A 22194-nucleotide genomic window follows, 5' to 3' on the forward strand; every position below is an offset into this window, starting at 1 on the left:
CCTGGTTAGAAGAGCAATGCATGTCCACTGTAAAACATCTGAAACGAAGTATACATAAAGGGTAAAATAAAAAACACCCTGATATAACCATGTGACCATCTCGATATAGTTCCCTTTAACTTTTTTCCTATAAATACCTATAACTTTATAACAAAATTGGGATCATATGCTAAATATTGTTTTATAAATTTTTTCTTTTTTGCTATATTATAAATGTTTCCTAATTTCATATTCATCTTCAACATAGTTTGTAATGACTATCTGGCCCACACTTTATGCATTTCTTTGAGGTTGGGCCTCAGGGCCTTTTATTTATTTTTTTTTTAAAAATATTTTTATTGATTTCAGAGAGGAAGGGAGAGGGAGAGAGAGATAGAAACATCAATGATGAGAGAGAATCATCGATCGGCTGCCTCCTGCACACCCAACACTGGGATGGAGCCTGCAACCTGAGCATGTGCCCTGACCGGGAATCGAACCAAGACCTCCGGGTTCATAGGTCAATGCTCAACCACTGAGCCACACTAGCCGGGCCCTCAGGGCCTTTTTAATTTTTACCATAAACAACCAATGAACATCCTTAAATGAACATCTTTGAAGATAAATATATGTGCATATAGCTATTATTTCCTTAAGATAAAGTCCCGAAAGAGAATTCGTTGTCATACTCTGTGCCAAATTGCCTTCTAGAAAACTTATACCAATCGATTTTCCCACCAGCAGCATAGTAGAGTGCCTGTTTCACTGTAGCCATTCCAACATTGTTCATTACCATTATTTTTAATATTTGCCACTTCACCAATATCCTGCTGTGGTAAAATCCATTTCTTTGAGGATATGAATGAAATGAATTAGTGACTGATGTTTGTTTCTAAGTAACCTGGATGGTGGGTGGAGGCAGAAATGAAACAAGAATGGCCATGAGCTGATTAATTGTTGAAGTTGCAAGAGGGGTATGTGGGGTTCATTGTACTATTCTCTCCAATACCATATATATTTAAAGTTTCCATGACTAAGAAAACATTAAAATTTAAAAAACATACATTTATTTAATTACTGACTTTGAACGTTTTTCTAGTTTTAAAAGTCATTTATATTCTCCATTTGTCCTTTTTTCCCCATAAGGATGTTAATATTTTTATATTGATTTTGATTAGGCTCTTTATATATAAGGCAGTCACCGTTTATTCATACACTGCAGGTATGTTTTCCTAGTTTGCCATTTAATTTCTTAGTTCATGGCTTTTTTTTTTACCAACAGAAGTGTTGAAATAGGAAGTCAAAGTGTTTTTCAGCTTTTAGCATTTCTGTCAGGTGAAATCTCTCTGAAAAGAACATCAAGAATGACCTTGACCAATGAAACCCAAAGCATAAACATCCTGGCAGCCTCGGACACAGAAGCATAACAAGCACAGCAGAAGAGAGGGTTTCCCTGTGGACACTGATTATTTTTAAATGTTAATACTAATTGTGTGATCTTTTAAGCCACTTCCTTCCCTTCCTCCCAAAGCTGTCCTGCCTGCCAGAAATCTCCCCATTTGTTGTGCCCAGGGGCGGCATGATCAAAGGATTTTCCTTATTATTAAGTGGTGGTATATAATAATATATAGCATGATTATATTAATATAATAATATGTTATTATAACATAATGGCATCATTATAATAGCAACTATTTGTAATATCTACTGTATGTATTATCTTAAAAACCCTCCAAACAGGCCTAGCTGGTGTGGCTCAGTGGTTGAGCATTAACTCATGAACCAGGAGGTTACGATTTGGACACGTGCCCAGGTTGAGGGCTCGACCCCCAGTGTGGGGCGTGCAGGAGGCAGCCGATCAATGATCCTCTCTTATCACTGATGTTTCTCTCTCTCTCTCCCCTCCCTTCCTCTCTGAAATCAATAAAAATATATATTTTTAAAATTAAAAAACAAACCTCCAAACAACCTTAATGGGGGCAGGTGTCACTTTTTAACCTCACTTAATGGTTAAAACCCTTTAGGATTAGAAAAGTCATGGAACACCCCCAAGCTGGTAAGGGTCAAATTTGGGATCCAAAGCAGGTCAAGTTGATGTGCACAACTGTTGGGCTGCTCTGTACACACTTCAGTTGGGCCCCAAAGCAAAGACGCTCACACCCCTCACGCGTCTGTGCTCCGTGCCCAGCGTCTGTCTGCTCTTCCTCTGACCCTCCTGTGGGTCTAACAGTTAGACCATGGGCCCCTCCCCGCCCCTGACCTTCCCTGGCTGACCTTCCATGGTCCTGGGCCACACCATCAAGTGGACTCTCCTGTTTCATCTTCCCACCCGAGTCTCCTCCTCCCACCGGTCTCCACGCCTCTCCTTCCTCCTCCTCTCCCTCCTCTGCCTCTGCTCGACCTCAGCCGCACACAATGGCTGCTCAGAAGCCTGGTGATGGAGTGATGGCTGGGTCCTGAGCAGAGTGCTCTAGTGGGGGCCTCAAGGGCCAGGTGGAGGGGAAGAGCCAGCTCGGCTGCCAAGAAGGAAGCCGGAGCCGTGCTGCAACGACAGATGCGGGGGAAACACTCAACAGAGGCTGTTTCCTGACTCAGGATTCACTGCACTCACAGGTGCGGGGAGTGCAGGCCCTGTCCCCCAGCTCTGAGTGCTTCCACCACCACCCCTGCCTGCGAGGGTAGGGCTGCCGTGGGCTCTGCGGGGCCCTCCACGCCGGCCTGCTCCCTCCCAGGGGATGCTGTTGGTGACTCATTCTCTCAGCCCCTCAGCTGCCCGGGAAACAGGCCTGGGCTGTGTGACCTTCCCAGAGGGGAAAATAGCAGCTGCAGGCGGCCCCTCCGCTGGATTTCTGGCCACAGAGCAAGGCTACTAGATGAGAGTCCCCAGAGGCCGAGGCTGCAGGGCGGTGAGGATGGGTTGTCTTCCCTAGAAGATCCTCTAAGATGTCTCTCCACCCAGGGGCCCCCAAGACAGCCCTTGGGGTTGCTGGTAGGCAGGGAAAGAAGGGCCCTGTGTAGCCACCTGACACTGACTTTCCACATTTGTGGCTTCCCGAGCCCACCAGCTGGGGGCACGCCCTGGCCGTTGGGGAGCTGCCACGTGCAGCCTGGGTGGAGGCTGGCATGCTGGCCCTCAGGCCCCTTCCAGAGGTGAGCCTTGTCCTCAAGTGGCTGGTGTACACACCCAGAGCTCCGTACAACCTGTACAGGCCAGGATCCAGGTACCAGTCTAGACAAGCAGACTCAGCAAAGCCGAGCTATTTCCTAACCCCAAACCACCTGGCAGCTCCAAGCACTTAATGTCAGGAGCAGGCCCTGTGGTCACCTTTCCGCTTCACTGCTGAAGGGGTGGGAGGAGGGCCTCCACTCCCCCGGCCACCTCATCTGCCTTCCCAGCCAGGTCCAGCCCTGCCGGTGCCCCCACTACACTTTCTGTCCACCCCTGAACTTGTCACATGCTGAAGCAAGTTCACAATGCGGAACCCTCGATGGGTGAATTTTTCCCAGGCCAGTGGCGATCAGCTGACTGCTCTGGATTCACAAGGCACAGAACAGAAACGGAGAGGGAGAGCGGGCGAGTCCTGCTCACCTGGCCCTGGGCTCCCGGAGAGCTGACCGAGTCCCGTAGAAACAGGTCAGCTGAGCAGAATGCTAACCTCCAGCCCCTCACGGGACACCTGCTTCATGGCTGCATCCCAATCCTCCCCTCCGCTCCTCTCAGGTTTTGCCAGAGGGATGTTTATTCTGTTTCCTTCAGACCCAGATCCCCACTACCATGGGATCATTTCTTCCTCAGGTTCAAAGTCAGACTTCACTGAATCGAATAGGGAAAGCCCACAGAGAAATTTTTCATCAAGGAGCCTGGCAACGTTTTGTAATCACTTTTCTGTGAGGGCTTCAGCTCAGAACTCCCCGTCCTGCCCACACATGGACAGGGGTCAGAGTAATGAAGTGTAAAAGACATGTCCACAATGTTGGCTGCATCTGCTCCCATCTCTAAGCAACCCAGGCCCTGGATTGTGGGGTGGCGACCCAAAGACGCCGGCTCAGCCCTGGCTGGTATTTGTGCTCCGGCCGATGAAGCGAGTTAAAGGGTTGTACAAATGCAAAGCACTGAGCAAACAGACCAAAGTGTGCTGTCCAGGTGGGGGCAGGGGGCGGGAGGATGAGGCTCGGCACCTGGGGAGTGCTCTGCACCCCTCGAACGACCTGGCACCCTCCCCTAAGGACATCACCCTCTGCTGCAGGGACCTGGGAGCCCAGTGCTGGCCGTCAGGTAGCCCCCTGGTATGGATCCCCCTGGCCCTCTGAGTCCCCCCACCCCCGCAGAGGGAAGGATCGCCCATCAGCAGACCTCTTGGGCCTTGTGAAGGAGGCCTATCTGCCAACCCATCCTGGCCTGTGGGGAAAAGCAATTTTGCCAATTTGGGGCCCCTCTCCACCAACTGAGGTAACAGCTTACAGGGCCTGTACATCTTTATACCACAACCCATGCAACATTAAACCCACTGGGACTCAGAAAGTCCCCAAAATAAGGTTTCCATGACAACACATCCCCCCCACTTCCCAGGTTATCATGGAGCAATGATCCACGGCCCCACCGCAGCTGTAGGAGACTTGATTCAGATGCTCCTAAAGGCGACCCTGAAGACTCCTCTGTCCCCCAAATTAGAGTGTGGGTGGGAGACACAGACAGAAAGTGCCATGTGCTGCTGGCTCGCATCTGTGGAGCTGCTCCTGAGAGTTCTGCTTTTTAAAGGCCTGGGCTGTGTCAGGACGAGACTCAGCTCCGCTCAGCAGAAGCTGCGGCCTGCCCTGGCTCACTGCCCAAGAGCTCCAGGCCTGCCCTGCTGACCTGCTGCTCGGCCCCCTTCAGGGTCTGCTCTGGAGGAGGAGCAGCCACTGGGAGCCCCCATCTGAGGCCTCCCCCCGGAGAAGCCTCAGGCCAGGAGCAGCCGTGGAGGGGAAGGAGAGGACTTAAAAGGCGCTTCAGAAAAAACAAAAAACAAAAAAACAAGTTTGATCCCCAGCCCTCGTCGGCATGTGCAGGAGGCAACCAATCTATGGGTCTCTCTCACACTGATGTTTCACTCTCGGTCTCGCCCCTCCTTTCCACTCTTTCTAAAAATCAATGGAAAAAATATCCTCAGGTGAGAATTAACAAAACAAAACAAAAAAGCACTTCAGGAAAAGTGCTTAGGGAGCTGGCCTGTGTAACTACAAGTGGGCAGGGTCAGCGGGATGTGGGGTGAGAGGTGTGTCAGCCCCCTCCCCCCCTTCCCACAGAAGATAGTGATTAAGCAGCTTCTTGGGCCTCTCAAATCAAACTTTTTCTGTAAAAGGCCAGACAGAAAATATTTTCGGTTTTACAGGCCATATAGTCTCTGTACAACTACTTCATTCTGCAGCCACCGCACCAAAGAGATGTGGGCGTGGCTGTGTACCAATAAAACTGTTCACAGGACCCACTTCCCTGGAGTGGCCTCCATTTGGCCTGGGGTCGCAGTGTGCTGGTCTGTGTGTTCTAGACCCAAGAACGGGGACCTCAGAGGACCAGCCACTAGCCCTGCTTACATAGGCCCCTGCTATCCAAACACTTTACTAGTAAGTGCCGATCAGATGGTTTTCTTGCCTGGGCACTCTCTGGCCTGTGTGGCCTTTTACCTCCCAGTGGAAGGGAGACGTTGACAGGAACACCCCTCTGTGTGCGTTTGGCCTCCAGAGACCTAGAGGTTGCTGAAAGCAATGGACCCTCGCAGAAAAATGCACCTGCGGAGCATGAACACACTCGGTTTGCATATCATCTCCAGGGAGAGCACAGCCCTCCTCAGGCTTATTCACAGGCCAACAGAAGCCTGGAAACCCCGGGTAAGACCCCTTGCTCACTCAGAAAGAGCTAATTGCTTTGCATATGAAAGGTAATCCTGTAGAAAAAGACACAAAGCAGCACTTCACAGAATACAAACCACCACAAATAACAGGTGAAAAGATGCTCCGTCTTACTAACCATTAAAGAAAAAAATTTTTAAATCATGGAATATCATGTTTTACCAGATCAGATGGGCTAGTGTTTGAAAGATTAGTGACAGGGTACTGGAAGGGGTGTGGAGAAAAGGCACTCTCATATGCGAGGGTAGGATGGCATCATGTACAGACAGTAGAAGCTTTTGGAAAGACCACGTGACAGTATCCGTTAACATTTCAAACACACTGATCTGCGGCCCAGCAATCCCACTTCCAGGAACTTATTTTACAGAAATATATGTACAGGAACGTTCACTTCAGCAGCATCATAAATCAGAAAAATTGGAAACAACCCCAAGTGTCCATTAGTAGGAAGCTGGTTAAATAAATTATGGTATATCCGTATTATAGAATTACATGGAACTCTTTAATAATGAGGTAGATCTCGAGAGCTTAAAATAATAAGGTAGATTTCTAAGCACTGGCAGGAAAAGATGTAAAAAAATACATTGTTAAGTGAAAAGGGCAAGTTGTGCCTGGCCAGTGCGGCTCGATGGTTGAGCATCGACCTATGAACCAGGAAGTCATGGTTCGATTCCCGGTCAGGGCACATGCCTAAGTTGCAGGCTCAGTGCCCGGGGCGGGGAGTGCAGGAGGCAGCCAATCAGTGATTCTCTCTTATCATTGATGTTTCTATCTCCCTCTCCCTTCCTCTCTGAAATCAATAAAAATATATTTTTTAAAAAAAGAAAGCCCTAGCCCAGCCGTGGGCAAACTACGGCCCGTGGGCCGGATCCGGCCCGTTTGAAATGAATAAAACTAAAAAAAAAAAAAAGACCGTACCCTTTTATGTAATGATGTTTACTTTGAATTTGAATTAATACCTACCATCACCTTTTGTGGGATACTCTGGTTTCTGATTTCTCTTTCCACAAAGGAGTCAGGAGTTTCGGGGCCCTTGTTTAGTTGTGCGGGACTGGGGTCTGCTGGTCTTCCTTGGTCTGCAAGGAAGCTTGAATAGGTGCTGGCACCTCCGTGACCCCGTGGGTCCAGTTTAAGAACCCATTGTGGCCCTCGAGTCAAAAAGTTTGCCCACCCCTGCCCTAGCCGGTTTGGTTCAATGGATAGAGCGTTAGCCTTCGGACTGAAGGGTCCCAGGATCAATTCTGGCCAAGGGCACATGCCTGGGTTGCAGGCTGGATCCCCAGTCAGGGGCGTGCAAGAGGCAGCCAATCAATAATTCTCTCTCATCATTGATGTTTCTATCTCTCTCTCCCTCTTCCTTCCTCTCTGAAATCAATAAAGAAATATATTTAAAAAAGAAAAAGAAAAAGGAAAGGGCAAGTTATAACAGTATTTCTTTTTATTTCTTTAATGTACATTTTATTGATTTTTTACAGAGAAGAAGGGAGAGGGACAGAGAGTTAGAAACATCGATGGAAGAGAAACATCCGTCAGCTGCCTCCTGCACACCCCCCACTGGGGATGTGCCCGCAACCAAGGTACATGCCCTTGACTGGAATTGAACCTGGGACCCTTCAGTCCGCAGGCCGATGCTCTATCCACTGAGCCAAACCGGTTAGGGCAACAGTATTTCTTTTTAAAAAAGAATAACATTGGTATCTGCGGATTCTTTTTAAATACTGAAGAGATACATTCTAAAATGATAAAGCTGGGCTTATAAAATTTTACAGTCTATAGTTTATCCTTAGAAAATATTAACTTTTTAAAATAAGAACATGTTTGTTTTATAATTTATTTTTTTTAAAATATATTTTATTGATTTTTCACAGAGAGGAAGAGAGAGAGACAGAGTCAGAAACATCGATGAGAGAGAAACATCGACCAGCCGCCTCCTGCACATCCCCCACTGGGGATGTGCCTGCAACCCAGGCACATGCCCTTGACCGGAATCGAACCCGGGACCCCTCAGTCCGCAGGCCGACGCTCTATCCACTGAGCCAAACCGGTTTCGGCGTTTGTTTTATAATTTAAAAAAGAAAACAGATCCTTATGAGCTTACTAGCCTCCTAAAGTTTTCTTAGACAACTACAAGTTCATTGTAAAGGCTTTCTTAGAGAGGATTCGTGGCATGGTGGTTTTATCCATTTCTCTTCTGCTTCATCACAGAAAAGCATCTTTCTGCATCTCAGAGCACAAACTCCTCAGGTTCAAGGACCATCTCTTTCTCTTATCCCAAAATGCAGAACTGCCATGACACAGGCATAGAGTGACTAAAATGAGGGGTGCTGCCAGGTTTTTAATTTTCCTTTTGATGAAAGAGTTGATAATTTTCACGCTGTCAAAGAACAAACAGAACCATGACTCCTGTTACACAGTTTACACAACTTAGTGGAATTTGGCAGTTCTAACAGATTTCCTACAGTTTCGACATTTACCGACCTCTGGGTATTTGAGTGGGGGGAGGGAATATATTTCTTCTCTTTAATCTACCTGGTTAAAAAATCAAAATAAAAATGCACTAAAGGGTACAAACCCAATCTCTCTCATACCACCGGAGCAGGGCAACCACAGTCCCCGGACCTGTGTGTTCTACCCCTGCCCCGAGCACACCGCATACATGGCCCCGTGCCATGGCCTTTCTCACCTAAAGAGATGCCGCTGAATATTCCATTCCCAAGAGCCAGACCCAGACAGTTGGTCCTTCCCACCAGGGTAAAGTTAACACGGCCAAGTGTAGGAAAGGTGACCAGAGGACATACTGGGCCCGTGGCCTCTGGCTCACAGCCTGCAGACATGGGGTCACGGAGGTGCCAGCACCTATTCAAGCTTCCTTGCAGGAAGACCAGCAGACCCCGGTCCTGCACAGCTAAACAAGGGCCCCCCAACTCCTGACTCCTTTGTGGAAAGAGAAATCAGAAACCAGAGTATCCTATAAAAGGTGATGGTAGGTATTATATCATAAAAACTTTTTCTCGGGGAACCTGAGGCAGGCCGGGCTTTCCTGTTTGACAGAAATCTCTTTGAAGAGCCTATTGTTCTCACTTCTTTCCCAACGGCCAGCTCTGAAAGGCACCCTTGCCGGACTGGGCGAGCCTGCAGAGAGCTTCCCTCTTCCTCCCAGGGAAGACATGTTTGGCTTTCTTTCCTTCAGCCTGAGCCTTACTGCAGTCTCTCTCACCTTCCGTGGCGCCCTGGTGCTACTGATCAGGGGGTGCTCAGCACCGAGAAAACCTCTCCTTTCCTAGAGGGGCTCTCTGTGTCCTGGCATCCCAGAAACCAAGGAGAGGGGGCCTGTGTGCTCCCCTGAGCTTCTCATTCAGTTCTGGACAAAGGCGATGGTTAGGGGCGGGGAGATTCCGAGCGAGGGAGGTTTGTTTTTAGGTTGCCCTGTTCGCCAGGGCTGTCATGGAAAATAAGAGAAAGAAAGTGGGTGGTAGCTTTTTTCCTCCCTGCCCCGTCTTCCCTGGACACATGGCTAGCAAGCTGGCTTCCTGAGTGCCTAAGCCACGGCCAGCAGGCAGGGATGGCCTCTCTGAGAGCCGTGCTCTGCTGTGCTGCAGGACCCCCGCCTCCCACTGCGGAGGCCTCGCTGGCTGGCTTTGCTCTCCAGCCGTTTCACCAGCAGCAGCCGTCTGTGCTGGGATGTCCAGGCACACGCAGGCGAGTGGAAGACAAGGAAATTGAAGTCAATAAAAGCTGCCTCAAAGTCACAAGGCGGTGATTGAACTGAGGTCTTAAAGAAATGGATACTCACTGTTAATGAGGTGAAGGTCATGCACATCCCGCCAAAGCCATTCAGAGACAGGGCGATGAAGATGAGCACAGAGAGAGCTGAGGAAAACAAAGGCACAGAATCAGGCACCGCAGCTGAGCTTCAGGGAGGCCAGGGCTTGGGCTCTTACAAAAGGGGCCTCCCGCCCTAGCTGGTCTGGCTCAGTGGATAGAGCGTCGGCCTGACGACTGAGGGGTCCAGGGTTCAATTCTGGTCAAGGGCACAAGCCCGGGTTGTGGGCTCGATCCCCAGTGTGGGGCGTGAGGAGGCAGCCAAACAGTGATATCTCTCTCTCTCTCTCTCTCTCTTTCTCTCTCTCTTTCCCTTCCTCTCTGATCAATAAAAATACATCTTTTAAAAAGGTGCGTCCCCACCCTCTGTCCTCCATTAACCTGAGCAGCAAGTGAGAAGCAGCTTCACTGAAACCAAAAATACAGGTGTCCCCAAATCAATAGATGGTGAAATAAACTCAAGTCTTATTTTGGTGTTTGTTCAAAACTTCCTTGAAGCAACAGCTTCACCTGAACAAGGTTGGGGACCAGGTGGCTTCTAAGCTCCAGGGACACAGCTGACAATTCTGCACACACCACTGCAGCTGGCCTAGTTCTTGGAACTTGCCTCTCAGGTTGGATCAATGAGGCCATGCGGACTGGCCTGGCGTGGTGATGAGATGGGAGTTTCACACACCCTGGGACCTTCCCTCAGACATCAGTCTGGGGCGATTGTTCTTTTACCCAGCCACCCATTTGAGATAAGCAACTGGTTAAAGGCCTAACAAGCATCCCCTTTAACGTGAGCAGTGAGCACCAGGCCTGGCACAGCGTCCTAGAGCAGATGGGCACGCTCCCCAGTCCCTGACAAAAGGGTGGAGGAAAAGTGTCCTCACAATTTGGGTTACTTGCTCCATATGCAATCAGCAAGCAGGAGACAGCAAAGCAGGCACTAAAAACAAGCAGAGATAATACATTATTTCTTCTTCTTGTTGTTGCTAATATTGTTATTATTTGGGAGTATTTACTATGTATTAGATATTTCTGGAAATTTTATATACAATATTTTATTTAATTTAACAATTCTAAGGAGTATAATTGGCCCATTTTACTGATGAGAGGAAAAAAAAGAACTGATTTCTCCAAAGTCTCCAACGAGTAAGTGCCCAAGCAGGAATTCAAGCCTGGAAGCCACATCTGGCAAACACCACACTGCACTGCCCCTTCCCGTCCCAGACCGGAGGGGCCAAGGCTCTGAAGTGAGAGTGGACTGTGCCCTCTCTCACTCGCTCAGCCAGGGGATGGACGGGACACTGGGCACAGGCGAGAGAGTGGCAGCTCCTGAATCCCCCTCAAAAAGTGAATGAAACTGTTCCACCACCCATTCCCTCTCTGGTCACAGGGCTCGCTCACTGCAAGCCACTGCCCTTTGAGATGATCATTCGAAGGGGACAGGCTAGAGGAGACCATGACCTGAGAGGGTGGACTGACCCTGAGCCTGGCACACTGGAACTTTACAGACCAGGCACACCCCCCGTCCCCCCCGTCCCCCCCCCCCCCCCCGGTACACCTGATGATCCACACAGGTGCCAATGGTAGGGGAAATATTAGGACTTCTATTTTACAACTTTTAATCTCAGCCATTTTAATTTATATTTTTGTATATGTGTCACAAAGCACATAAAAAACTAAGAATGGCATATGTATACATAACTGACAACTCCATGTGCTTATATTAGAAGTCATTTTGCAAAACCTTTTTTTCTGATAGAGGTAGAAGGTCATAAAGAGTGTGGAAGCCAGTGTTCTTAATGACAAGAACTCCAGGCCTTCCCAGGCAGGCCTGGGTCCCTGGGCCTTTTGTATGCAATACTGGCACATGACAAGGATCAGAGCACCTACTGATTTGGTGGCAGAAGGGGCAGAAACTCTGAGTGGGCATTGAGGGAGCTCCACAGTGTACCTGGTAGCAGGCACCAGGATTCCTACAGTGGGGAACTCAGCCCAGGGTCCCACACACTTACCTGCCTAGCAGCCTGAGCTTCCTTGGGCCATACTTGTCCATGACGATGCCCAGGGGCAGGGTGATGGCACTGAGCAGGAAGGAGCCCACGGTGAAGGCCAAGTTTAGCATCTCATCTTGGGCCTTACAGCTGAGCCAACCATTCATCCAGCTCACCTCCTCCTCCTGCTCTGATTCACCCGCTGTGCCGTTGGTGACATTCTCTGTGAGTGCAGAGAGAGAGAAACCTGATCACAGGGTCATGGCAGGGGTTCCCAAAGATCAGAGGGGCAGGTGCACATTTAGTCGCCCCACTGGGAACGGCAGGGTTGTCTCTGGGCCTCCTGAGGACTCAGGCTTGGATGCCCATGTGCCAAGCCCCCTGGAATGATAATGCGAAGGTTCTTAACTTTGGAGGGGACATAGATCCTTTGGTGAACCCAACAGAGAAAGCTATGCTCCCGTGACTCAGAAAATGCACACACAGTCTTACCCACAATTTCAGGGGCTTCGTGTGTCCCTTGAAGCACCCATGAGCCCCAGGTTGGGATTCCCGTTCTAGTCACCTATTCCCAGTCTAGAGTGACCGCAGGCCCCAGCCTTGGCAGTGAGGTCCCAGGGTGGCAAGAGCCTTCTCAGCAGCTCTGTCCACGGAAACAGACTGCAGCCAGTACAGAGGAGCCAACCCTAGGCCACCTGGGAAGGGCAGCTGCTGGTCTCACTGCAACACCCTGGGGTTCCCCTCGGTCAGTTCAGAGCAGGGGGCCCCCTTTACTGCTAAGCACAGTGACTTCTCAAACATGCAGCCCACATGCTACCGCCTCCCCGCACATTTTCACGCTATCAACCTCCACACACACTATATTGTAGAACACCTTGGGAAAGGATTTTTAAAAATAGTCCCAATTTATTTGCTTTCACTTGTTGAGATCTTTTACTTTCTAATATTCCTCCCTAGAGTCACCGCATTTGCTGTCCCTGAGGCCACACCTGTACTATAACCCTGGCCCTTAATGGCCCTCTCCAAAGTCCACCAGCAGCAAGACAGCAAGAATAGGAAGGGAAAAGTGCTGCGGCAGCTGAAGGCAGGAGGGTGGGGGGCAGGTCCAGAACACAGCTGAGAACTCGCTCCTCGCTGGGACTGCTAGTTATGAGATGCTGACTAATCCTGCAGAAAGAGGCGCGGCCTCTGATTAGATTGGAGGTAACACTGGGAGAGACAAGGAAATGCCTCTCTTCAGAGAACTGCAGCCTCCAGATTGCGGCCCTCTGGCGCCAGGGCTGTAAAGCTGAGGTCTGCAAAGGCCTGCCCAGGCCTCTCAGGGCCGCCCCAAGGTCATGGAAAAGGATGCGCTTTGGGTGAATCATGCCATATGCCAACTCTAACCAAAGAGGCCTCCTGGGGGCACGCAGATCGAGGGTGAGGTGCTGGGTTCCCATTTTGGTTCCTCCACTTCCTACTTGTATGACCTTGAAGAAACGACTTAAGCTTACTCTTCCTCAGTTTTTTAAATCTGTAGAATGGGCATAATCTAACAATTAGTATCTACCTCCTAGAGTTTTAGGGAAGACAGGAAAATCCAGATAACATTCTAGAACTCACACAAGCAGAGAAAGAGCTCAATAAGTAATAGCTGAAAGTTATTATAATTACTATTATTGGGGGCTCAGGATGGGGGTAGTGGTGCAACCGACTGGCAGCAGAGCCCGGCACAGTAACTCACAGCAGATTCCATAACTGTGCATGTGGTAGCATGAATATGTGTCTAGTCTCCACTGGGCTGGGGGACCTGGAGGGCAGGGACTGCGTTCTGGTCACCTGAGTCCCCAACACCTTACTCAGGTCCTTTACAGAGCACTCGTTTACTGAATTAATGAAAACAATGGGCTCAGATCACAATGGCCAAAAGGATCAAGAAAGAAAAAAGCAAATAGGATAAGTGGATAAAATTGAAGATAGAGGGGATTTAAGGAGATTAAAGCTACAATGTTAACCTCCTGAAGCTACAGAAACAAAACCTAACAAGCCAGTCCAGCAGGTGTGGCTCAGTGGTTAAGTGGTGACCTATGAACCAGGAGGCCACGGTTTGATTCCCAGTCAGGGCACATGCTCGGGTTGTGGGCTCGATCCCCACTGGGAGCCGTGCAAGAGGCAGCTAACCAACGATTCTTTCTCATCATTGATGTTTCTCTCTCTCCCTTCCTCTCGGAAATCAATAAAAACATATTTTATTTTTAATATATTTTATTGATTTTTTACAGAGAGGAAGGTAGAGGGACAGAGAGCCAGAAACATCGATGAGAGAGAAACATCGATCAGCCGCCCCCGGCACATCTCCCACTGGGGATGTGCCTGCAACCCAGGTACATGCCCTTGACCGGAATCGAACCTGGGACCCTTCAGTCCGCAGGCCGACGCTCTATCCACTGAGCCAAACCGGTTTCGGCAAAACATATTTTAAAGAAAACAACCTCCTAACAAGCCAGATTCCCACCCCACTCAGCCTGCTGCTCTCCAGAGAGGCCCCACCACACTGGCAACCAAAACAGCCAACCAGGGTCACCTGAGCCCATTGGAATCCGCTCAGCACTGTCACACACACTGACGTGGCCGCTCGCCCCCTGTGGGGCAGCTTCTGGGAAGGCAGAGCTGCTTCACAGGTTGGCACTGGCTTCAGGTGTCAGCTCTGCCAGCAGCAACAGGAACTGGAGGTGAAATGGGACGACAGCCACTTCCAGGTTGGCGTGCAGATATGAGCAAACCAGCACAGGTGTGACCCGGTGGATGGGAGGGGAGGGTCCAGGATTGCTGGCCTGTGAGACCTGACTGTGGCCACGCAGGGTCTAGAGCCCATCACTGCACTCAGTGCTGCAGGGTCCGCTGCTATGGGCAGGGAGCCCTGCCTGGACGGGACACCAGCAAACGAGGCAGCACTCTCTCTGAGTGAGGCACCAGGGTGCCCTACCCACAGGTTCCCCAGAGAGGAACCGCAGGGGACCCTTAAATCCAGGACTGCACTCACCGAGAGAGAAGTAAAGACCAAGGCACAATACCCAAGGCAGTCTCCCTAATTTGCTATAATGGGGGATGGGTGCACACATCTGAATAGTTGAGAGATCTGGTCACCCCTATAACTAGACGGGGGGGCTAATGAGGAGACAGGTCAGAGCAGAAGGAAGGGTCTCTGTCCCTCCCATCTTTCATTCTAGAGCCACTCCATACAGAGGCGGGGACCTTTGGGCTGCCGGCCTTCTCTGCTTAAACAAGTCCCTGCCAAAGGGCCGCCTGGCCCTCAGCCCTCCTGCCTCAGGCAGTGATATCCAGCAACACATGAGCCTGGAGTGGGTGGAGGTGTCTGAGTGGCCCCTTGTCTGCCTATGGAGCAACATGAGCGTGCCCCTCACCCAGCGGGACCTAAACCATCCTTTAGCCCAGAAGCTTTGTTGGCAGTAAAACTTCCCACACGAATAAACACAGATGCAGCAGGTGCCCAAACACACCATCACACCCAGGCTGCTTCTCTTCCTTGGCTCCTCTTCCACCTGGACCATTGTGGGCCAGGAGAAACACCAATCAGACAAGCACCCAGGAAGCATCAAGGCCCTGGGGTGCCCCTCTTCTCCCAGCCATAGCTCAGCCCTCACCGGCCCAGCCTGCTCTGCGCCTCACTTGCACCTGTTTAGTAAACAGGTGACTGCAGTGGGAGGCCAGAGCGGCCTGATCCAGCCCAGCTGGGGAAAGTGAACCAAGAGGACAGGACAGGAACTGGTGTGGCCAGAGTATGCTGAGAACAGGCGTAAGACTGCTTAGGAGGAAAGCCAGGGGCAGGGAAGAGAGAACAATGCCTGTACTGTCCGCCTCACTTACAGAAGACTCACATACACAATCTTTACAGAGAAGGCAGGGGAGAAAAGAGGGTGCTGTGACCCCATTCGGGCTGCTCTGACATCTCTGGGTCAAAGAGGGGGCTCCCCCCATCCCAGGGAAATAAAGGGAGTGGGAGCCTCCAGAATAGCTGGCCAGACGATGCTTAAGGGAGCAAAGGGCCCTGGGCTGGGCTGGAGCAGCCCCTCTGAATTCCTGAGCAGCCCTCTTCTGACTGGCTGCTTACTGAATACCCCGGGGGGGGGGGGGGGGGGGGCTGGGCCACCCTGCTGATGGTCCCTGCCCCAGGACCTCCGTCTTTCTCAAATCCTTAGTCTATCCGGCAACAGGAAGCAGCATCTCCAGTGCAGCAGGGGGGATGTAGGTGAGAGGTCAGCCTCAGACACAGAGCAAACAAGAGGCAGGACACAGACAGTCAGAGGGCCCTGCTGGTGGGCCAGGGCCAACGCCTTCGCTGTGGTCACAGAGTGCCTGTGTGTGGGGGCTGCTGTGTTCAATGCTATTCACTCCTGTGTCACTCAGCGGCCTCCCACCCCCACCCCGTATCCCAGGAATTTCAGAACAGGTTAAGTGTCTTGGCCAAGGTCTCATAGCCAATACCTGGGGAAACTGGACTTGAATCCAGGCTGTCAGGCTCCAAAGCTCCTGCTTTTAACCTTCAGGCTGTGCTGATGCTGTACCACCTGGGTTAGAGGCAGTTCTGAGAAAATGCTGGGAGCACAAGGCTGTCACAGAGCTGGGGCAATACCAGGTGGACCTAATGTCACCTGGTGAGAATGGGACTGTCCCCAAGATCTTCCCACGAGGTCCCGGAAAGCCAACCCAGCTGGGCAAGACCTGAATAGAACACCCAGAAACCAGGAGTGGTGAGCAGCGGATGTGGGGGAGAAAAATTAGGTCATGAAATGGGAAGGAGGAGGGCAGGGTTGGTGGGGAGGGCTAAGGGCACCAGCTCCTCTCTGTGACACATCCTAAGGCTGTGGTCACCAGCCTTTAGACTTTCTTACCCATTGCTACTTCTTAATTTTTTTTAAGAAGTCACTGCTTTTTTTTTTTTAAATATATTTTATTGATTTTTTACAGAGAGGAAGGGAGAGGGATAGAGAGTTAGAAACATCGATGAGAGAGAAACATCGATCAGCTGCCTCCTGCACAACTCCTACTGGGGATGTGCCCACAACCAAGGTATGTACCCTTGACCGGAATCGAACCTGGGACCTTTCAGTCCACAGGCCGACACTCTATCCACTGAGCCAAACCGGTTAGGGCCCATTGCTACTTTTTAAAAAAAATCCAAAATACACAGCAATAAATGTGAAAGGGGGAGTTTTCAAAAGCTATCAACCACTGACCCTTGGGTGTAGTAAACCATTTCATGCCTCAGAAGGGATTGGCATGAAATATTCAAAGTGATGAAAAGCAAGGACCTACAACCAAGACTACTTTCCCAGCAAGGCCATCATTTAAAATTAAAGGAGAGCCGGGACCGGTTTGGCTCAGTGGATAGAGCGTCGGCTTGCGGACTGAGAGGTCCCGGGTTCGATTCCGGTCAAGGGCATGTGCCTGGGTTGCGGGCACATCTCCAGTGGGAGATGTGCAGGAGGCAGCTGATCGATGTTTCTCTCTCATCGATGTTTCTGACTCCCTATCCCTCTCCCTTCCTCTCTGTAAAAAATCAATAAAATATATTTAACAAAAAAAATAAATAAATAAATAAAATAAAAGGAGAAATAAAGAACTTCCCAGACAAGAAAAAGCTAAAGGAGTTTGTTAATAGGTGTAAGACTGCTGGGGAAAATGTTCCAAGAAATATTATAAGAAATGTCAAAGGGCCTTCTTTAAGAAGAAAACAACAACAACAGAGGAACATAGTTAAAAGGCAATAAATACATACCTATCAATAATCACCTTAAATATAAATGCTTAAGTACTACAATCAAAAGACATAGGCCAGCCCTAGCTGGTTTGGATCAGTGGAAAGAGCATCGGCCTGCGGCCCAAGTCCCGGGTTCGATTCCAGTCAAGGGCATATACCTCAGTTGAAGGCTCCTCCCCAGCCCAGGCCCTGATCAGGATGTATACAGGAGGCAACCAATCGATATGTTTTTTTCTCACATTAATATTTCTCTCTATCTTTCCCTCTCTCTTCCACTTTCTCTAAAAATCAATGGAAAAATATTCTCGGGTGAGGATTAAAATAATAATAATAATAATAATAGACATAGGGTAGCTAAATAGATAAGAAAACAAAAACCACATATATGCTGTCTCCAAGATACACACAGACTAAAAGTAAAAAAATGGAAAAAGATATTTCATGCAAATGGAATTGAAAAGAAAAAGCTGGGATAGCAATACTTATATATGACAAAATAGGCTTTAAAACAAAGGCTAAGGACACTACACAATGATAAAGGGAATAATCCAGTAAGAGGATATAACCCTTATACACATTTATGCACCCAACATAGGAGCACCTAAATATATAAAGCAAATCTGGATGGACATAAAGGGAGACAGTAATACAGTCAGAGTAGGGGATTTTTAAAATCCTCACCAAGGATATGTTTGTTGGAGAGAGAGAGTGAGAAATATAGATCAGTTGCCTCCCATTGTGCCCTACCGGCGATTGGACCCGAATCTAGGTATGTGCCCTGACCGGGAATCAAACCCACAACCTTTTCAGTGTACAAACGATGTTCCAACCAACTGAGTCACCCAGCTGGGGGATAGTGGCATAGTAGGGGATTTTGACATCAATGGATAGATCTTTCCAGATAGAAAATCAACAAGGAAACAGCGGCCTTAAAAAATATACTAGATCAGATGGATTTAATTGGTATCTTCAGAGCATTTCATCCCAAAGCAGCAGAATATACATTCTTTTCAAGTACACATGGAACATTTTCTAGGATAGACCACACGTTAAGGCAGAAAAAGTCTCAAAAAATTTAAGAAGATTGAAATTGTATCAAGCATCTTCTCTGACCATTATAGTATAAAACTAGAAATCAATCATAAGAAAAAAACTGAAAATCACACAAGACATGGAAGCTAAATAACATGTTACTAAACAATGAATGATTAACAATGAGATCAAGGAAGAAATAAAAAATTACCTTGAAACAAATGAAAATGAGAACACAACAATTTAAAATTTATGACATAGCAAAAGCAGTCCTAAGAGGGAAATTCATAGCATAATAGGCCTATCTCAAGAAACAAGAAAAATCTCAAATAAACAATCTACCTTTACACTTAAAGTAACTAGAAAAAAAAGCCCAAAGTGAATAGAAGAAAATTATGAGACACTGAAGAAAGAAACTGAAGAAGATACAAATATGTGGAAGCATATACTGTGTTCCTGGATAAGAAGAATTAATATTATTAAAATGTCCATGCTACCCAAAGCAACCTATAGCGTCAATGCAATTCCTATCAAGATACCAATGGCGTATTTCACAGAACCAGAACAAATATTTACACGGAACCACAAAAGACCCCAAATAGCCATACCAACCTTGAGAAAGAACAAAGTTGGAGGAATCATGATACCTGATATCAAACCATATTACAAGGCCATGGTAATTAAAACAGCATGGTTCTGGCATAAAAACAGGCATATAGATCAATGGAACAGAATAGAGAGCCCATGCCTTTGTGGTTAATTAATATTTGACAAAGGAGTCAAGAACATACAATGGGGTAAAGATAGTCTATTCAATAAATGGTGCTGAGAAAATTGAACAGATATGTGCAAAATGAAATTAGACCACCTTCTTACACCATACACAAGAATAAACTCAAAATGGATCAAAGACTTGCCCATTGGTGTGGTTCAGTGGATTAAGCTTTGCCCCATGCACCAAGAGATCACTGGTTCGATTCCTGGTCAGGACACATGCCCTGGTTTTGGATTCAATCCACAGTAGGGAGCATACAGGAGGCAGCTGATCGATGTTTCTCTCTTTCTCTCCCTCTCCCTTAAATCAATAAAAACATATTTTTCAGAAAATGGATTAAAGACTTAAATGTAAGACTTGAAACCATGAAAATCCTAAAAGAAACCATAGACAGTAAAATCTCAGACATTTCTAGTAGCAATATTTTTTCTGATATCTCTCCTAGGGCAAGAGAAACAGACAAAAATAAACAAATGGTACTATAGCAAACTAAAAAGTTTTTGCACTGCAAAGAAAACTATCAACAAAATGGAAAGACAACCCACTGCATAGGAGAACATATTCGCCAATGATACATCTGATAAGGAGTTAATATCCAAAATTTATAAAGAACTTATACAGCTTGCCCTGGCTGGTGTGACTCGGTTGGTAGAGCGTCATCCCATGCACCAAAAGGTCACAGGTGTGATCGCCAGTCAGGGCGCATGTCCAGATTACAGGCTCACCCCCTGGTCTGGGTGTGTGTGGGAGGCAGCCGATTGCTGTTTCTCTCTCACATTGATGTTACTCTCTCTCTCTCTCTCCCCCTCCCTTCCTCTCTCTCTAAAATTAATTTTTTTAAAAAGAACTTATACAACTCAACACCAAAACACACAAACAACCCAATTAAAAAACAGGCAAAGGACCTGAACAGACACTTCTCCAAAGAGGACATATAGATGGCCAAGAGATATGAAAAGATGCTCAATGTCACTAATTATCGGAGAGATGCAAATTAAAACCACATTAAGATATCACCTCACACCTATCAGAATGTCTATCGTCAATAAATCAACAAACAACTGTTGACAAGGATGTGGAAAAAGGGAACCTTCATGCACTGTTGGTGGGAATACAGACTGGTGCAGCCACTGTGGAAAGCAATATGGGGTTACCTAAAAAAATAAAAAAATGGAACTGCCTGCTCTAGCTGAATAGAGCATCGGCCTGCAGACTGAAGGGTCATGGGTTCGATTCTGGTCAAGGGCATGTACATTGGTTGCAGGCTTAATCCCCGGCCCCGGTCAGGGCGCATACGGGAGGCAACCACTGGATATTTCTCTCTCTGTGTATATCTCCTCCTCCCTTCCACTCTCTCTAAAAATCTATGGAAAAATATCCTTGGATGAGGATTAACAACAACAACAACAAAAAAATGGAATTGCCTTATGACTCAGTGACTCCACTTCTGAGAATATACCTGAAAACACTCAAAACAATAATTCGAAAGAATATAAGCACCCTTAAGTTCATTGCAGTGTTATTTTTTGAAATATATTTTTATTGGTTTCAGAGAAGAAGAAGAAGAGAGAGAGAGAGAGAGAGAGAGAGAGAGAGAGAGAGAAACATCAATAAGAATCACTGATTGGCTGCCTCCTGCACACCCCACACTGGGGATCGAACCCACAACCGGGCATGTGCCCTTGACTGGAATCGAACCCAGGACCCTTCAGTCTGCAGGCCAATGCTCTATCCACTGAGCCAAACTGACCAGGGCTGCACTGTATTTACAACAGCAAAGATTTGCAAGCAGCTCAAGGGCCCATCAGTAGATGAGTGGATAAAACAGCTGTGGTGCATTTACACATGGAATTACTCAGCCATAAAAAAAGAAGGAAATTGGGGGCGGGGGGGACGGTGGGATAAAGACACATATGTAATACCTTAATCAATAAAGAAAAAGAAGAAGAAGGAAATCTTACCCTTTGCAACAGCATGGATGGACCTGGAGAATATTATGCTGAGAGAAATAAGCCAGTCAGAGACAAGTACCGTATGATTTCACTTATTTGTGGAATCTAATGAACAAAATAAACTAATAAACAAAATAGATAGAGAACAGGCTGACAGCTGTCAGGGAGGAAGGGGTTGGAGGCTGGTGAAAAAGATGAAGGGATTAAGAAGAAAAAACCCCTCATAGACACAGACAACAGCCTGGTGATTACCAGAGGGAGAGGGGGGTGGGGGGAGGTAGAGGAGGGTTGAGGGGGGATAAATGGTGATGAAAGGAGATTTGACTTGGGTTGGTGAACACAACACAATATACAGATGATGTTTTATAGAATTGTACACCTGAAACCGATATGATTTTATTAACCAATGTTACCCCAATAAATTCAATTTGAATAAAAAAAGGGAGGGCCTGGAAGCCACAGAGAATGTCTCCTGTCCACATCTGCAGCCTCGGCCCATCCTGGTGGGGACCAGGCCTGGTCCAGTTTCCCTGGGTGATGGCAGCTCCTCTGCCCTCTCAGAACCACAAGGGCCAGCTTCCTGTTTTGTTTCAGTGAAGGGTATGGCTCTCCCCCGACACCACAGGTAGGGACTGTAGAGACCAAGAGCACAGACCTGGGCTCTGCCTTGGTGTCCATGGCTGGGCTGGGCTGTGACTGCCTCAGGCAGAGGCCATGTCTCTCACCTTCACAGCCCCACCCCACCCAGCAGGTGGCAAGTCCTCAACACTTCAGGAGTCTAAGAGGTGAAACGGATCACCCTCCTCTGCCTCCCTCACTTCCTCTTGCCGTGAGAGTAAAATCCAGCCTCCCCAGCAGCTTCCCTGACCCCGCTCAGTCCTTTGTCGCCTCTTCTCCAGCATGCAGTCTGCCTCAGGGCTACTTGCCCCCTTCTCTCCTGACTCGACCCTCCTCACCCTCCACACTTCTGCCTAAACACCAGAGGCCCTTCTATCCAAGCTG

The 22194-nt window shown here is 48.1% G+C and overlaps 1 protein-coding gene across 9 annotated transcripts in view; it reads right to left on the reverse strand.

Annotated features, from left to right (window-relative positions):
• Positions 1 to 22194, reverse strand: part of SLC43A2 (solute carrier family 43 member 2) — a 43404-nt gene that overhangs the window by 16534 nt on the left and 4676 nt on the right. For 7 of the 9 annotated variants that reach the window (XM_036340987.1, XM_036340986.1, XM_036340985.1 and 4 more), the window contains exons 3-5: positions 11694 to 11919; positions 10566 to 10621; positions 9662 to 9738 (exon numbers count right to left, since the gene is read on the reverse strand). In XM_036340987.1, coding sequence (XP_036196880.1) covers positions 9662 to 9738; positions 10566 to 10621; positions 11694 to 11919 — 359 coding nt within the window. Of the gene's footprint in view, positions 1 to 9661; positions 9739 to 10565; positions 10622 to 11693; positions 11920 to 22194 lie in introns of those variants that run through there. The other 2 variants (XM_036340984.1, XM_036340989.1) reach the window with 2 other exon arrangements.

The sequence above is a fragment of the Myotis myotis genome, unplaced genomic scaffold, assembly GCF_014108235.1.
Source record: "Myotis myotis isolate mMyoMyo1 unplaced genomic scaffold, mMyoMyo1.p scaffold_m19_p_17, whole genome shotgun sequence".
NCBI classification, from domain to species: domain Eukaryota; kingdom Metazoa; phylum Chordata; class Mammalia; order Chiroptera; family Vespertilionidae; genus Myotis; species Myotis myotis.